Source organism: Centrocercus urophasianus, unplaced genomic scaffold (assembly GCF_019232065.1).
Source record: "Centrocercus urophasianus isolate 14NV4802_14NV808 unplaced genomic scaffold, USGS_Curo_1.0 seq_15, whole genome shotgun sequence".
NCBI lineage: Eukaryota > Metazoa > Chordata > Aves > Galliformes > Phasianidae > Centrocercus > Centrocercus urophasianus.
Genome location: NW_024884697.1, coordinates 29,099,538 through 29,117,974, shown reverse-complemented (window position 1 = coordinate 29,117,974; position 18,437 = coordinate 29,099,538). Strand labels below are relative to the sequence as shown.

At 37.3% G+C, this 18,437-nt stretch overlaps 1 protein-coding gene across 3 annotated transcripts in view; it reads right to left on the bottom strand.

Moving 5' to 3' along the window:
- The window catches only part of ARID2 (AT-rich interaction domain 2), a 106,316-nt gene that overhangs the window by 3,515 nt on the left and 84,364 nt on the right, over positions 1-18,437 (bottom strand). For all 3 annotated transcript variants that reach the window (XM_042815424.1, XM_042815422.1, XM_042815423.1), the window contains 5 exons: positions 9,118-9,266; positions 4,072-4,210; positions 3,891-3,976; positions 348-471; positions 168-259 (listed from right to left, as the gene is read on the bottom strand). In XM_042815424.1, the coding sequence (XP_042671358.1) occupies positions 168-259; positions 348-471; positions 3,891-3,976; positions 4,072-4,210; positions 9,118-9,266 (590 nt within the window). The remainder of the gene's footprint in view (positions 1-167; positions 260-347; positions 472-3,890; positions 3,977-4,071; positions 4,211-9,117; positions 9,267-18,437) is intronic.

Sequence of the window (18,437 nt, the reverse complement as noted above, 5' to 3'; positions counted from 1 at the left end):
CTGAGCAGCTGTGTGGGGAGCAAAGCAGTGAGGAACTGGCAGAAAAACTGTACTGTCAGTATTTATGTTGTATTCTTACAGGATAAGAAAATACGTCCTATTGTTTGTACGTAACAGAACAAAACTAACACTGCTCACTGGTATTAGAGGAATCAAACAATGCTCACCTGCGACCACATTCTGAATATTTACCAATATTTTTTAATATTAAGGCAGCTGTTAATCGGATGTGTTTAGTTATTGGTCCCTCTTTTTCATCCTACAAAAGAGAAGAAATAAAAAGTAAAAGCTCCATAGGACTAAGCAACCATTTGTATGTACTAATACTTGAGTCAAACAATACTCACTGTAAAATCTCTGAAGACAAGGTTTCTTGATCCCCTCCTTAATGCCATGAGGGCAGCACTTGGATGATTCACAATGGCCTTCTGTGCTCTGGGAGTAGCAGCTGTACTCCCTACAACGGGCGGCCTACATGAGCAAAGAATGAATTAGTAACAATGACCTTTACACCACTTTCTAACACATTAACAACTCTGGACTTTTATTTTGATAATTTTTTCAACCTATCTGAACTGAAAGATCCATTAACACACAGTGCTGCTACACAATTTGTCTTTTGTTTCCATGGAGAGAAACATTATTGCAAAGCCTTCTGAAGTGTCAGGAAAATCATTTCATGTGGGGGAAAAAGAAAAGCACTGCTCTTGAAGAGCACTCACAATTGCTCATCACCCACAATATTTGCGATGGAAAAGTACAATAAACTGCATAATGACATGGCAACCTTCCTGAAGTGCACCTACTTGAAGAAATGTTTTGTTAGACACAATTCAATGTGAACAGTGATAATGGCTACCCAAATGTCAACTCAGATTTAGCCAGAGAATGTCCTAAAAATACAGCTGTTTAAAACCTGACCCAGCCTATCGGGACCATTAGACACCGAGACAATATAAAACAGGAAACAGCTGTACTTAGTAGGAAGCAATACAATTTAAAACCACTTAAATTATGATCTAAGACACAAAACATTTAACTGTTAAATTCAACCAAACATCTACCTTTATTACCCTTATTACCTCTATTGCAGCTTTCGAGCTGAGATTAAGAAATTACACAGGGCATTTTATAGAGCTGGTACAAGTAACAGACACAATGGAAGCAAATCCTTAATGTTAAATATTAACACTGAAGTCAACGCTCTTCCATGTGAGACTTTGACACAAATCATGCAACTGGTGTTAAAATGTTGAAGTACAGAACATTTAAAGAGTGAGGCTCTTTAAAGCTTCAAAGCATCTCAAAGGACGGCTGAAGTACTAACAGTGAAAAATATCACCACATTTCCATATGTTATATCATATTACTATGAATTCTTGTCCAACCTGGTTAGAAAACGTCAACATATTAGAAACATATGTTAGTGTTTGTTTGCAAAGGTAGCACAAATCAGATGTAAAAGCTTCAGTTCTTAAAATGAGAATCAGTCCATAGCAATATTTAGGTATCTTCTAGCAACAAGAAGTGGAAACGGTCTGACTCCTCCCTAATACCTCAGTTCATAATTCCCATCATCCTCTCCTGATGAGAAATGACATTTTGAAAAACCTTTATGAAGGAATGAGAGAAGGAATCCTTCATAAAGGTTTTTCAGAATGTTGAATTAAGATACTGTTGGCCAATTGTATATGTTTATATGTAACTGTGCAGCACAGTAATTATTGAGTTTCTTTTTTAATTTCTGGGCCACTGTTGTTCTCTTTGTATTGAGAAGAACAATGAATCATCAGCAGAGGCTTCTCCAAACGTCCCTCTCAAACATCTACCATACAATACTTTGGAAAGCTGAACTGCTATTGCCTCAAATCTAGAAATACTAAAATAGGGACAGCTGCAATAAATATGGATTACCTTCTTTTTTTCTTTTTTTTTTTTGGATAAAAAGGTGACAAAATTTTACTGGCACCTCAAGCAGGCTGACTTGTATCTGTGTGCATGGACACATCTCTAAAGTTCTAAAATTTCTTAATTTCAACATCATTTTGATGTCAAACCATACCACTCATCCTCTGACTATAATTATCTCTTGTCCCATTCCCATGCTGCATCAAGAATATTTTGATAGCTTATACCACCAGCTACAGTGGCAACAAGGAAAAAAAAAAAAATAGCATGGTTCCAAAGAGACTCAAATGTACAGCTATAGACAACATACTGATAATTGCTACTGCTACCTGACCTTCCAGACTGTAATATTCAGCTATCTCTGAAAACCAAAAGAAGAGTTAATATAACACAATTTTAAAAGCAAAGAAATAGAGAATTGAGGTATAAACCAGCTCTGTAATAAAGCTTAATTTTGCCTACCTGGCTCTAGCAAAAGACATCACAGCTATTTTTTTGCCCATCACAATACCACCCCTACTTGGAAGACATTGTGATTAAGAAAACAGGCCTCTGTCTGTTATGGTGTCTCTGAAACACTGTTGTTCAGCAGATTTTGCTCCCTGCACCAGTAACACTCACTCTATCTGCACTCCCTCGGATGGAGAGAAACTAAGCAAAATAAGTCAGCATGTGATGAGAAGGTGCATGCCTAAAAGCTGATGGCTAAAACACAACTCCTCTCAGTACCATTTCTCTAGGACGTTTCAGCTCCATACAATATTCTGTTTTTTCTAACCTCTGCCTATTCTACTCTAAAGAAACTTGCAAAGACAGAGCCTACTGCATGCTATCTGTGTGACCGAATACTTATGGAACAGCAGAGCTGAAATCACACCATGCTTGCAGATTGCCTCAGCCTGATGCTTCCTACTTGCCAAGTATTTAAGACCTTAAATTTTACCATCACTCTTCATTTTGTGGTTTTCAGAGGTCAGCATGCTACTTAGTTTCATGAAATAAGGCACTGTAAGGCAGTCACGTTTGTGTTTTAAGAATTTTGGGGATCTTTTAGTCTTTTTGATTAAAAAAACCAAAACAACTTTTCACAGCTTCCATTCTCAATTTTCTCTCACTGCTGCCTCCCGCAGCATGGTAGCAATTTAACTAGCCACACAACGGATAGCAAAAGTCTGCCTGGGGACATGTAAATCACACCTCTGGCTTGCAATAAAGAGATTCCAGTTAGTTACTAACAAAACTCTCATCTTAACACAGGCATACAAGTAACTGAACCTTGAATAACTCCAACAGTAACTCAACCCCATTGTAACAGGTTTGCACAACATCATTTTCAGATCACTGAAATAATGGTAGGAAAGAGGAGACACAAACCTGATTCCAGATAGAAGCACAAAATATGAAGATTTAGAGGTTTTGATATTTATCTTTATGATTTATTTTAAAGGAAGTTTATTATAAAAGTAGCTGACCACAAAACTAGAAGGAACACAGCAAGTCAGAGGCACGTGGTTTAGTGATGATGGGTTGATGGTTGGACCAGATGATCTAATGAGATCTTAAAGATTTGCTGATTCCAAGTGATAAGACAATCCAACTCAGCTGTATGAAAGAGCTGATTTGTACCCTAGTAACTTCCCATTTGCATTACAAGCACTTATCTGTTACAGTAAAAGTTATAAAACACTATTCAGTTGAGTATTTTAAGAATAATGTTTATCATAGAACTCTGGCAAACATGCCTTCAAGAACTACCTGCTCTCTTAATGACAACTTAACTGTATTTCCTATATCAGAGTCTTTTCCCTCTTTTACTAGTTTGTCCTAATGCAACGGACCTCAAATTTAATAACTGTGTAATAGTCAGCCGCAGACTCCATGTACAGCTTCACCTGATAAATCAAGTTCTAAATACACAAATTCTTCCAATGATTCCCATTACTCTCATTTTCTTTAGTGCTAAGAAGGCCTAAGTCTCTTACTTAATGGAAGGCTTCTGAATTCCTCCTTGCCCTGGTTCATCTTGCTTTAATCCTGCAAGCAAAGCATCTCTGGAACAATGTTTATCCTATAATGGGAAAAAAAAGAAGGCAGTGAGAAGGTGCGTGGCAATTTCCCACAGAGCTGCTACTAGTTTTTGAAGTAGTGAAAAAAGAACTGCACCTGTAAATGGGTAATGAAGGAAAACCTCTGCCGCTGGAAAGGTTCACATCCCTCCCATAAGCACTGCCCTGGGTAGACATCTTTTCCTCCATGTTCAGTTGCTGCGTGATAGAAAACCTGTGATGGTGTTTGAAACCACCTACAGAAAGAGAAGAAGGGAGAATGTAAAGCTTTTTTTAAATTCCAGTTAACACTGCGGTGCAAATGCCACAAACACAACCCACACTGCCTTTTATTTCCTGAAACAAAACGTGGATTAATAAGAGAAAAACTGTACACGTCTAAATGGAAAACAAAAATCATGTATGTACCAACAGTGAGCTACCAATAAATGGCATTACGATTTTCTATTTATACTGTACTAAAGAAATAACACATCTCAACTGCAACAGAACTTCTATGCAATACAAGCAAAACATAGTAATGAACTATAAGCAGTAAAAAAAATGTTGGATTTCATTCATTACTTTTCTTCTTCACTGATGGCCATACTCAGACCTTATCTGAAATATAATTGGGAAATAAAAGAATAAACATAATTCACCCTATTTGCTCTCTATAGTGAATACTTGCCAAAACTGATGGAAAATAAAGAATCAGTGTAAAATTTGTGCTTTTTAGTACATGAACTTTGAATTGCAAGAAAATAGGTAGACGACACTTCCTGATGCACACAGAAGTTGGAAGATGTCACTTACATCACCCTTTCTGACTCACTTAAACCTAAATTTTTAAATGACTTCCCCAAATCAGTTTGCTTCCCCATAGTCCTAGAGGATATGACATTAGATACTTCAGCAAATAAAGTACTTCTGCAGCAATTAAATAAGTCCTCCTAAATTTGCCCATGTATTACTCTTTGTTTTCATAATGTTTTGCTGGTGAAGGCCTGCTCAGCATAATAAGGGTTTTCTTCCATTTCAAAGTGGGAGCAAAGTTACAATTCATCTCAAAATACTGATCAATCTACCATTCCTAGAGCTGTACATGTGACCATTTGAAAATACATCAAAACAACCCATCTTTTGCTGCCTCTCAAAAATCATATGGAGATACACTATATTTCAAAAAATATTAAATGAAAACTGTGAATGACTAAAGGCTGCTCTCTTTAGCCTAGATATATCTTAGAATATAACTCAATCATTTCAAATTGCATCCATTACTTCAAGAGACAAAAAATGGCCACATTAAACAAAAGACTTGGCCACTTACAATCCATTTTGATACAACTAACCCAGCTTGTGAATACGCTTACAGCTTGGACAGAATCGATCTGGTAATGTAGCTGCTGCCATTGGAGTACTCATCTCCACCTTCATCCATTTGCTGGATGGAGGCACTGCCATAGCAGTCTTAGCAGAGAAAACACAATACACCCACCTCAGTAACTCCACTCCACGTGCTACTGTTTTAATTTCAAATAACAAGAAGAGTATTTAAGATGCCTGGCTGAACTCATTGGGCTGATCAGTGCTGAAAGGGAGACGGCCTCCAACCAGACTTCCAGAGAGCAGCCAAGGATGAAGCACCATCTCACAACCCATAGCAGAGGGTTATGGACAAGTTCAGAGCACTCCTTCCATGTGCCACTACTCGACTCAGTACCATCCATTATACAACACCTGCAATCAGTATGAAGTCCTAAGCAACAAAATACCAATACCTGAAGCTCACAACAGTGTCAAAAGGCTGGCAGAGACAAATCTTAGTTATGAACTGAATCCTATGGCAATAACCACCTCGTAGCTGGAGGGCTGGAACTATGGCATCCTTAAGGGCTCTTCTAACACAAAGAATCCTATGAAAAATCTCTGGCACAGATAAAACAAATTTCATGGCATAGGTCAAATCCAAAATGTTGTTTAAAACATTTTGTTCAGCAAAGCACTATTTTTCTTAAAGCTCTGCCATTTTAACCAAGTTGGTTCATTCACTATATCATAAATACCTTCGATGCTGTACTTGAAACACTAATCTGAGATGATTCTGATTTACCACAACTTTGCAAGGAGAAACTATTTTTCAAATGAACAAGATTCCATTCAGTAACTAAGGCAGAACTGTCAGAATTTACAGTATTAGTCTGTAAAACTTGAAATTTATTCAGAAAAAAACATATTTATTCATAAGCATTAAAGCAACATTTAACAATACTAATAAAATAAAATTTAAGTACTGAGAATATGGTCAGTTGAACCTAAACTCTTAGTTGCCACTTAATTCCTCCATCACTCTGTTCTGCTGCTGAACAGAACATTAAACTAATAGCTGACCTGACAGGCAGTGGAGACTCAACAGCATTTTCAATTTATGTTTTAAAATGCAAAGTAATTCAAGAGCAGACAACTCCTGCCTACTTGTGCAACAAAATAACAGCTTTTAAATTAACCTTAGAAATTAGCAATACTTGCAGACAGCTGAACTTTAAAGCAAAACACCTACTTACTCTATTACATCTTTAATGCAAGGCACTAAGGACACCTTTCAGTGTTTTACTCCCTGTTCAGATACTTAACCAGAATTTATGTGAGTGGCCTATCTTTAACAGTACAGTTGGGCCTGATTTCGTGGTCCTCAGACACCACAGGTACTGAATAAAGAAGATGCCATGGACATGTTTCACAGCACTGTACTAACTCTGCAGGATGAAGTATCAATACCTGGTATAATGCTTCCACAGTAAACTATTAAAAAAACCCAACATCCCTCCTCCCACCTTCGGAATCTCGCTGGTCACAGCACCAGTAACTCAGTAGGTAAAAAAGAGCACACAATTTTATATATTCCTAATCATTCCGATTGCCAGTAAAATATTTTTAAAGGACTCCAAGGCCTCCTGCAATGCATCCTGGAGGAAAAATTTAACGCTAACACTTTGTGAGAATAAAACTAAAGAACACGTTCATCTAAATAAATAATCTGCTAATCAACTTAATCTGCTGCCATACCTTTGTGATTAGTTGTGAATACCACAAAGGAAGCACTGCTCTATCACTGCCTTATGCTAAAACTAACTGCTTAGTGTCTAATGACTAAGCAAACATGGCTGAAACCAAGTATCAGATGTAAAATTAATGAAGTAGACTAATAAGCTACTGAAAAGAAGCTTCTTGTTTCTTGCTAAAACAACTCTGCAAGAACAGCCAAGACTGACTGTTTTCACAGTAATTTTTAGTAATAGGTGGTAAGTCGGGATTTTTATGTGTTTAGTAGAAAGAGGAAGCCACCAGGAGAGATGATGTTCTTTGTCTTTCATCAAGCTGGTGACAGAGTATGCATAAACAATACAAGCAGTGATGAAAATGCTAACTTAACATTTTGATTCTTTCTTCACCACAAAGAATGATGAGAGTAACATTCAGTAGAAACTGATTTTAGGCTGGAGTTAAAATAAATGTTTTAAAAATCATCACCAGCCATTAGAACAAGAACTGTGTGTTAGAAAGACTACACTGTAACAATGCAAAATCTCTGAAGGCTTTTAAAAGCAACAAAACTTCATGATGAACAAAACCCAGTATAATGACAGGAGAAACTAAAAATACAGAAATAGTACAGTATCTTTGACATAGAACATGTAGATCAACTTAAAAAAACACAGGGCACACCCACTGACTACAGGAAAATTTACTGGAATGACAGCTTAAGACAGACTTGTAAAAATACTGATAATGTAAGGTAATCATAATTGTACTGCTTTCTCTTCTGCCCCAAGGTTTGTCTGCATATAAGCACATCTTAGTTCACATGGGACATCAATCCGTTCCATGGTTAGATGCCACCTCAATTCTACATAACTTATCCTACATAACTGAAGACACAGAAGAAAGCTGCTGACAGACTTATGCTTCAAAACTTTAGTCCAGGCTTCTGTTATCTAGTAGATAGCTCCAGCAACATCCAGAATCTTATCTAAAACATGTACATTTTGACACTGACTTAATGATCCTTGTATTGTTTATAAGGAATGAAAGAAACAGAATCTAGTGTTTCAGAGGTTCTATAAATCGTCCCTCAGTATTCCTCAGTTTATCAGTTCTTTCAAATGCCTCATTTTGCCCAGCAGTTCAAACAATTCTAACTTTCCCATTATTTTGTTCCTACTTTCTGAACACCTGTGCAACATCTTTCTGCCGAATGAGGCCACCTGGGTGCTCCTTTATCTTGTCCAACAACTACAATTAAGTGTCTCAACCTTTTTTGTGCCCATCCTAAACTCACGTAATATCTCTGCTTTCCAAGTGGCCATTTGACAGCTAACTTTGTCTCACCAGTCTGTACCCTTCTCTGAAAACTCATCATGTTCACAAACCTATTTTATTTAAAAAAAAATTAGTGTCAAGATAAACATATAGATAAAAGGAGAGTATTATGTGTTTTCATGAACCTACATCCAAAAATCTGCTAGCTCACCTCCCTTTATCATTATTATTATTTTATTTTATTTTTAAGGACAAAACCAACAAATCCAAGAATTCTAATCATTACTATCAAGTCCTAGGACTAAGTTCCATTTTACTTCCTTTTGTAACAAGGGAGTCTTGTGACATACAAATGGTTCCATAATTACTATAATTAATCATAATCTAAATAAAACTTTGACCAGGACGGAGAAGTACAATATGCCACTCTGGCAAAACTGGAAATGCAAGGAAGATACTAAAAGCTGTACATGTAAGAAATGACTCAACAGTTCTAACTAGAGTGCAGCAACTATTTTTATAATTGTAATACAGAGAACAAGCTTTAGAACTGGATTTTTTTCTTAAATACATGAATATAATTTTTTGCTGAAAAATAAAATTAGAAGAAAGCCATCTAGTATATGTTTTCTGTTTTGAAGTATAATTGAGAGCAGCTAAACATCCTGCTTTCTCCCACCTCTGCTTCCTCAACACTTTTCACTTTTTCTTTTTCCTATTAAAAAAGTATAAGGTATCTTAAGGAAGCAGAACGGATAGAACTTGTAAAATCTCTTTTTACATACAAGCACTTGCTACTTATCACTAAAAGGTAGTTAAGTAGAGGAGCTTTTGACTTTACTTTTTACAAGATTGCCATAGACACATGAAGTTCTGTCCAGGTTTCTTCATTTGCTCTGCATGCTGACTTGCTGCAGTGTATGAAGGTGGCTGCAAATTGAGCTGCTGGCCCTGTACTTGCACTGTTGGTATCGACGTTGCAGGTGTGCTCTGTAGAAAAGGTTAAAGCACAGTTTTAAACACGGCACTTAACAAGATATAAAAAACAATTCACTGTTTGTTCAAAGATATTTTGCCTTACATTTCAATCAACCAACAAATATTCACATTTTAACACTTTCATCTCAAAATAAGCATTAAGAGACATAACAACCAGGGACACATACAGCTCTTACAGTGCATCATTTAGGCCTAAGTTTCTGATATTCAAAACTCTTACGTTGAAATTCAAACACAGAATTAAGAATCCAAAGGTACTTCTAAAGGGTATTAGTGAAACAAAGGTTATTGCTATTTTATATAAAGCTTTTACTTAAAGCAAAAGGAAAATGGCAAACTGAAAGGTGTGCAGTATCAGCATAGGGATTAGTTTTCTTCCCCATTTAAATGCAGGAGAAAATATTACTAAAAAGTAAAATGACCAACAATATATCTAAAACTGCCTTATTTTCTTTGATAAAATGGCTTTATATGCTGCTTCTGTGGAATTCTTCTACTGTCTCATTAGTACACAACAGTCTGTGTTACAGAGCACACTAAAAAACTTAAATTGAGCAATGGTGGATGAACAGCACCAAAGAGCAGCAGGCTCAACCCATGACATTCATTCTCCATAAAACTTTGCAACGATGTAATTCTTTAAGCTCTTGCAAAACCACACTGTACATTTATACAAAACACCAGAACATGTGGACGTGCTGTATAGCTTGTGTACAGAGAAGTGCAAACATCTCAAACTGGAAAAAGATGTTTCCCTTTATCTCTTACAACATTAAAAGAATCTTATCTTAATACTGGATAAAAATTATCCAGTCAACTACAAAGTTCCAAATAAGGCAATATACAGGCAAATACATTTTTTTTTCCTTTTTTTTTTTTTTTTTTTTTTTTCCCCTCTCCTCTGAATAGTAAAAATAATGGCTGCTGATTACCCAATTTTGAAACACTGGTTATTTTAAAATATTGTTTCTCTTCTTTTTTCCTAGCAGGCTCTGGCTGGCCAGACATTTATGAGAATAATGACAGTAAAAACATAAAGCTTCTACATCTTATCTAGACCTAACATTCTCTTATTCTCTACTGTTCCAAAGGGAATGCAACATTACAAAACCAAAGGAAACAGCTTTCAAATTTACTTTCAAATGGTGTACACAATATCTTGCTGATACCATTATAGCTCTGATACTGAATAGCTCTAGATTTTAACTGCAAAGAAAGAAGCAGTTAAGGGCAACTTCTAACACTTCATTTGCACAGTGGTCTTAAGTTTCCTTCTTGCTGCTCTCTTTTGGCAGTGCAGACACCATGTCACAAAGTAAGGAGTTCATTACAGATTGTACAGCACTGGTGATGAAGAAGTCAGATAACAAAACTAATCAAAACCAAACTAACCCCACGTCCAAGCCTAAATCCTGGTAAAAACATGACAGTGCTCAGCAAAAAGTCCAGAACACGTGACTATTACATGATGCACGTGACCTGCAGGTATGAAAAGCTGTAAGAAAGGACCCTTGAGTCCATTAATCATAAATGAAAATATTTTTGAACTCTGAATTATTTTCACCTACAGTTCTGTAATCAATTCAGCAGATTGGGTAATTGATTTTCACAATATATCTTTTACCATAGGTAGCCACCAGCAGATCCTTTTAAGATCAATCTCCCTTTAGTCAAGCATTTTTAAAATGAAGCTGAAAGCAAAATGATCCAGAGTCAGCAATACAGCTTGTTTTGCAAGCTTCATTTAGCATCCTTACAGCAGTACATAATCATGGTCTTTGTACAACTTTTTATCCCTGCAGAACTTCTGTCTCATTTAATGAATGAGAGAGAGTGAAATTACTGAATGAATTCAGGATTTCATTCAATTCTCATCATTCAATGTGTGGTTTATGTATTATTTACCCCATTCTAAGCAAACCCTATAATTAATCCAGAATTATGAATTTTCTCAAGAGTTTTCCTGGCAAGCTCTCCTAGTGATATTCTAAGGTTTTAAACATTATTTTTAATGAGACAGTATCATTTTAAATAAGGAGAACTGACATACAGAACACAACATGTTAAATAGCAAAAATGAAAGAGTTCAGAAAAGGAAACCATTTTCAAAACAAAAATTAAAACTGATTGCAATTTTTTTCTACTCTGGATTCCTGTGAGAAAAAAATATGAAGTTGGTAAACTGAAATTTGTACAATAATTGTTGTTCAGGAATCTCTTATTGCTGCAGTACTATGAAGTCAGGTAGCTTCATTCAGACTTGTAGCATTAGATGCTTACAATGCCCAGGTATTTTTAAGTCAAATTTACTGCCCATCTATCATCTGCACTGATCACAGTAAATTTAAACAAATGAGAAGAAGTCACATTTGTTTTCCTAGGTCTTACTTTTGAAGCACAAGGTCTACATTTGAATATCTTACAGCTTTCCTTTCTTTGTTCCAGAGATCAGAAGTAATATTAGGTGTATATTTTCCAGAATGTAAACTCCTTCATTTCAGAACTACAGCAGAAATACTTGCAATGAATTATCTGTTATATCACTGATGTGCAATGACTATGCAATGTTAGTTGTGATGTTAAAGAAATAAATATGACAGACATTTCATTTCCTGGAATGAATCCTTTGTGGGAGAAGTACCACTGAAAGAAATCTCCTCACATAATCAGAAATTACACAAAATTTCCTCCACTAGCAGAAAACATTTAGTAATTCCAGGCTCCTTTAGCAATCAAATGCCCAGCAGCCTAACACACCTGAAAGAGTTTTAAAGCATCTTTATATATTTAGGTTAGCTCTCTTCATTATTATTGTTTGCAGTTGACACTACTCAGCACTTTTGCAAATCAGATCTCACTGGACCCCTGCCCTGAAAAGATACCTCTAACATCAGCATCCCATCTTTTTTTTTTCTGAAATACATAACCTAATTATAAAATCTCCTTCCCAGTTCACTGAGTGCCATTTTAAGGACTTACGAGTGCCCATACAGGGCATAAATATACACATTTTTGAGAAACTAAGCACTAACTGCAGTAGGGCAGCTACATACATAATGCTTATATTACCTATACACACATAAAGAATGCATTTGTATTTACTGAGTTCCTGTCTCAAAGGATCTGAGCTATTCTGCAAAAATTTGCTGTAAATTACAAGTTCCACACAAACTGACCTCCAAACTGCACCTGACATGTTTCTGGCTACCCTAAGAACATAGCATATGGTGTTAAAGGTGTTAGAACACTGAACAAATAAATGACTTCAGCATAAAAGACAACCAGACACAGGGCAGCCTCAAGAGCTTCTTAAGGAGAGGCACAGAAGTAACATTCTGACAACTGATTCCATCTTTAATTGCAGCTTCCGATGGCAAACCCCTACCCAAGTATAGTCCAAATTCCTTTAAACACTTTATGGGAACTTTCCTGTATGTCCTGTTGTTGATTGCTAGGGTCTCTGCAGCAAGATGTCAACTCAAGGCATGTCTCTCAGCCTGCAGCACAGGCTGCAGGTGCAAAAGCATGAGTTTTTATGATAAAAGTTAGGATTTCTGTAACTTTACAGCCTTCTGTGCAAAACTGAGTTACGCAGGTTGCTTGCCATTGGTAGTTTATCCCAGAGATAAAGCCTGCTTGCCTACATATACAAGTAATTCCAAAAGTAATGCCTCCTATTAAATTCCATGGAAACTACAACAGCTACAAAGAGCACAATAACAATATTTGAAAGAGCAAATTCCCAGCTACTAAACACACCACAACTGCACCAACATCAGCTATACATTTTTGCCAGTGATGAACAAGAGCCTGCACGCATCACACGCATGCACCAGCAGAGGTGCCCCACTGCCACTGTTGCCACTGCTGAAACACACCATCCACCTCCTCACCATGCTCACATCCACTGCTTGGTCTCCTGAAACGTTCACCAAGTGTGGATGAATGTCAGTGGGTGCAAACACGTAACCAGCTGTGACCTGTGTTAGCCTGTTTTGGTGTTGTACAGATGTAATTGTTCTGCTTTACACATCAATTTTGCTCTCACTAGTGGAGGCTACACCAGGCTTAGCCTGACTTGCTATAACTGGAACCAGATAACCTCTTCTAGAATCATTTTCCTATTACCAGAATGTACTTTGGTTTAGAGAAGAAGGCAAGGTCCAATATGGAGACAGAGTAAATGCTGAACTATGGCTAATAAGCCCAGCTGAGTTGGAGACCCTGTTAAGAGGGTTGGAGATTGGAGATGCCCTGTTAAGAACCACCAGGATCCCTGAAATGCACTCCTCATCACAGCACAGGCACAATCCCATTCTAGAAAGCAGCTATTTTCATTTTCAACCTACTGAAATTCCTGTACAGTGGAGAGCTGTGACTAAAAAATACCTTGAACTATCAATTAAAAAGAATAATATCAAGCTTTTTTTTTTCCTATTTACTTCATCTTTAATTAAACTTAACTTTACCTTTACCCATTATCTTTGATCGCTTCTTATCTTCAGGATAAAAAAGTTACTTCTGAGTTGACCACATTAAAAGCAGAAATGAGGTACGGCCTCACCAAGAACCTGGCACAGACTACTAAAATACAGAGGAGGATGATTAAAAAGAACAGTTTTCTCATCCTGCTCTCCAGGCCAATGAAAACAAGAATATATTGCAATGCAGATATAAGTGAATTGCATAGCCAAGACCAACAATGCTGGCTGTATTGCTCTCAGAGCATATTACTTGACCTGCATCACTGATGTTGACTTCAGAGGCAGCTGTTTGATCCCTCCTCCAATTCATTTTGAAGGAAATCCTTAGGCAGCAGTCTTTACAGAATTACAAATTTAAGCACAATGAGAAGTATATTATTTTTAGAGCCTATACTTAGGATGGGCTGTTAAAATTCTGCTTACAATTGAGCACTGTATCCTACTGCAACGCTTCAAACTACCAAGTTTTAAAAATGCATTTCACTATCTACCCTACACACTGCTTTGCATAAAATTGAAAACAATACAGACAGTCCTTCTAAGACTTTCTTCTCTTGGATATTTTTCTGTGTTGATGTGGCTTAACCACATCCTTAGGCTGCATCGGAGGAGGGGTGGCCAGCAGGGTGACGGAGGTGTTCCACTCTGCTCTGCCCTCCTGAGGACCTATCTAGGGTACTGTGGCCAGGTCTGGGGCCTTCAACATAGGAAAGATGTTGAGCTGTTGGAGCGGGTCCAGAGGAGGGCCACAAAGATGGTGAGAGGGCTGGAATACTTCTCCTATGAAGATAAATTGAGGGAGTTGGGCTTATTTAGCTTGGAGAAGAGAGAGATCCAGGTAGACCTCACTGCAGTCTTCCAAATCCTAAAGTGGGACTACAAGAAAGCTGGAGAGGGATTTTAAGAAGGGCAAGTAGCAACAGAAGAAAAGGTTTTAAACTAAGTGGGAAAATTTAGAGCAGATATTCAGAAGAAATTCTTTACCCAGATGCTGATGAGGCATTAGAACAGGTTAGCTGTGGATGCCCAATCTGTGGAGGAACATTCAATGACAGGTTGGATGGGTCCCTTCCAGCCCAGATCATACTATCATTACTAAAAACTTTATGTTTCACATCTTTAAGACAATGAATGTACATTAAAAGGCAACCCATAAGCTGAAATGAATATAGCACGATTTGAGTATGAAGGTGGGGTCAGGGGGAAGGGTAGGCACTAAAGCAAATGTTCTCTCCTTGTCAGGTTGCTAAGCTTTAAGTCTGCAACAGTGCGCTTCACAAGCAAAGAGCAATAAAAGCACAGACAATCTGAATTTCAGTACTTCCAGCTGAGAAACTCATTTGCTCTGTGACTAAGAATGAATTACATCTCCTGTGGCTACACACCTGCTTTCTGGTGCACAGTAATCCTCAGCATCCAAAACAATGGAGAGCAGGAGCAAACAGTTAAGGAGATGCTTACACAGTTTTGGCCACCTAAATTTCCACAAGCATGCTCCATGTGGGAAGCCTTAGGAGAAATGGGAGTGCATTACGAGGGGATAACAGTGACGAGCAGGAAAGTAAGTGATTATTTTAAAAGAGAGATGAGGCAATTTAGGAGGACTGCTCCAAAAGTAATGCCTCTTGTTTTATAACATTAGTCAGAGGTGGATGTCAGTGGTATGGTAGTAGAGATTGAACTTTCCCACTAATATTGTGCTGCATTTTGTTGCCGTGTGACAGATGGCAGCAGAGGGCATTCTGACAAAATAGCAACTGATATGAGTGTGTATGAAGCAGAGGTGTCACTGAAATCCTCCATGCAGAAAAAACTGCACCCACTGACATTCATCAAAGCTTGCTCGCCTTATATGGAGACCAAACAGTGGATAGCAGCTCAGTGAGGCGGTGGGTGGTGAGTTTCAGCAGTAGCAACAGCAATGTGAAAGACAAGTCATGTTTGGGATGGCCATGCAGGTGTTTGTTTTTTTTAATTTTTTTTTAACAAGTGCAACACGTAGGCTCTTGCTCATCTCTGGTGAAATAAACAGCTAGCAGCAGTGTCTATACTGAAGAAGAGTGTTTTGCAGTTGAGAATTTGCTCTATCAAACAGTGTTAATGTGCTCTTTATATCTGTGGTAGTTTCCATGGAAATTAATAGGAGGTACTACTTTCAGACCGATCTATGTAAATTTGATTTGCTCACTTTCACCTGGTGGAATATCAGAGTGCTTCTTCAAAACATAAACCTACTGGGACAAACTAACATGGTTATATTCAACAGATGTTTTGGAAGAATTTTGAGCAAGAAAAAAAATGGAAAAAAATAAGTAAACAGACAGGCAATTACTCATTTCTTTTTCCTTTTCCTCCATCAGTCCAGCACAATACCTCAGGAAAGCCATAGTCCAGGAACAGAGTACCAGAAATAAAAGAAAAGAAAGCCAATGAAGTGCCAACTCTGCCGTCTCTCAAGACTACACTTTCAAGGGCTTACAAAGTACAGATATAGGAAAAAAAAACAACAATGCATGTTCCTCTTGTGAGATAACCCATATACACACAGGTCAACAGTTGTATAAGAATACAAAAAACGTATCTCTTAAGACAGTATTTAAGTAGTTATCTTTCAGTGAGTTCTGCTCACGTGTACAATTCACACTCGAACAATCACAGATGGTTTTATACCTGGAAGATACCTGTACTTGTCCAACTGGATTTAGGTAGCAATACATAGTCTTTCTCATAAATACAAAGTTCATAATTTTCATTATTGTGGCAAGCCATTTATTTTTCCCTCAAGGGTACAGAGGCAGCCAATTTTGTACTGCTTTTCATATTGCAAAACCAACCTTCTCTTAACTTTTACGTTCCCTTGAGAGTTATTTTGCTCTTTTCCTTGCCTCCACTTTGCTGTTTCCCTTTCTTTTTGTTTGCCTTATCTTTTCTTTGGTTCAAGCCTTGTCCTTTTCCCCTCTCTGCAGTTTATGACAACTCTCCTGCTGCATAACCAAACTCGCCTCTATTTGCTATCTTTGGCATCTTCTTTTCCACCCTTCCTGCTGTGGTCTAATTTTATTACAAATTTTCCTCTATTTCTTTCTTACTTCTCTGAAATACACACTCTAGCTTAAAATAAAATTTATAGATAACTAGAAGGAAAATAAAGATAGCAAGAAGGAAATAATGTACAAACAGCTTCAGCAGCTATATAATTTTGCCATGGCTAATATCCCTTTATTTCCTGTCCCTCACCATTTCTCTTCACTGAAGTGTGTTCATACTGAATTTCACACTGTCTGTAGAAGTCGCCTGTTCTCTTATTTCCGCTGCAAGATACAGAACATACAGGAGGTACCACAGAGAAGATAAAACAATACAGATGTTCAACTGAAAACAGTGCTCCTTAGCTGCTGCCTTTCAGAAAGTTAGAGACAGGGAAGCTGCTTATCATACAAGGAAGACTCCCAAAATAGGAGAGAGAAAATCATTTCCTATGATTACAGAGGACCTAGACCTAACAGTCATCAGTGAAACTCACACTGAGCTCATAAGAATTAGGCTCTGTAGTACTTCTGGATGTCCTGAGCATACTTCTAAAAGCAGATTCAATATTGGTAACCCTTCACATCTGCTTTTCCAACAGAACAATGGCTATGCAGCAGCTTCGGGGTGGTGGGGGATGGAGCTACACAGGATGACTTCAGTACCATTTATAATTCAACACAATTTTGAAATGAAGTTTTCTTTTGTGATTTTGAAGAAAGCAAGGGCAAGCTAAATTCCATGGAGACAGACATTAAGCAGACTTGCACTGAATGGCAAAAGGCACTGGCAACATCTCTGTTTGCATAGGCAATATAAAAAAAACCCCATAAACATGTACAAAATATTAAGGAAAGTGTACAAGAAATTATATGCCATCTTTAAGAAAGTATAATCACACAAAACACTCCTGCATAATAGAACAGGTAATCTAATATAAATGAAGTTGCTAGCTGTACTACTGCTCTCCTTAAGAAATGGAATTTTAGCAGTTTAGTAGGCATCAGAGACCCAAAAGCAAACTCGACAGCTACATGTCCAGAAAAAAAATAACCGCAGGCCACAGTTATCCCAGCCCAAAGACACGGTCACTGCATTTTCTACTTCAGCCAAATCCTTAGTGAAGCTATTAAAGACAATCAAACTGTGCAACTGCTAAAAACATTCACTGCAAAAAGCAAGACATACAGCTAATATATCCACACTGCCAAAAACGTGCTATTTATCTCGTGCACTGTCCCTGTGCTGCCAAGATACACTTTCATTTTGGTCTAATTATTTCCAGTAAGAACAAAGATAAATAAAGTATCAGAAGAACTACAGATCTCTCTGTCATAAATGCACATGCAAATATTTAGGTTTTAAAGACATTCTGAAAATATAGCTCTATGGAATACCTTTTAAAGAAAAAAAAAACTACAATTACATGATGGAAACATGAAAGAGCTTTCTATAGAAACTGAACTTCACACAGATAAAGCAGTAATGCTATCATATGCTGAACTTGAGTTCTAGCTCTGTTTAAGTCTATAAGGCCCGCACTTCCTACCATTTCAAAAGCCAACCAAAATCAAAGAAATAAAAAAGGAAAATGAATAAAACAATACTGTCACATCTCTGCCAAAAAACACTAACATACACTCAGAATTTC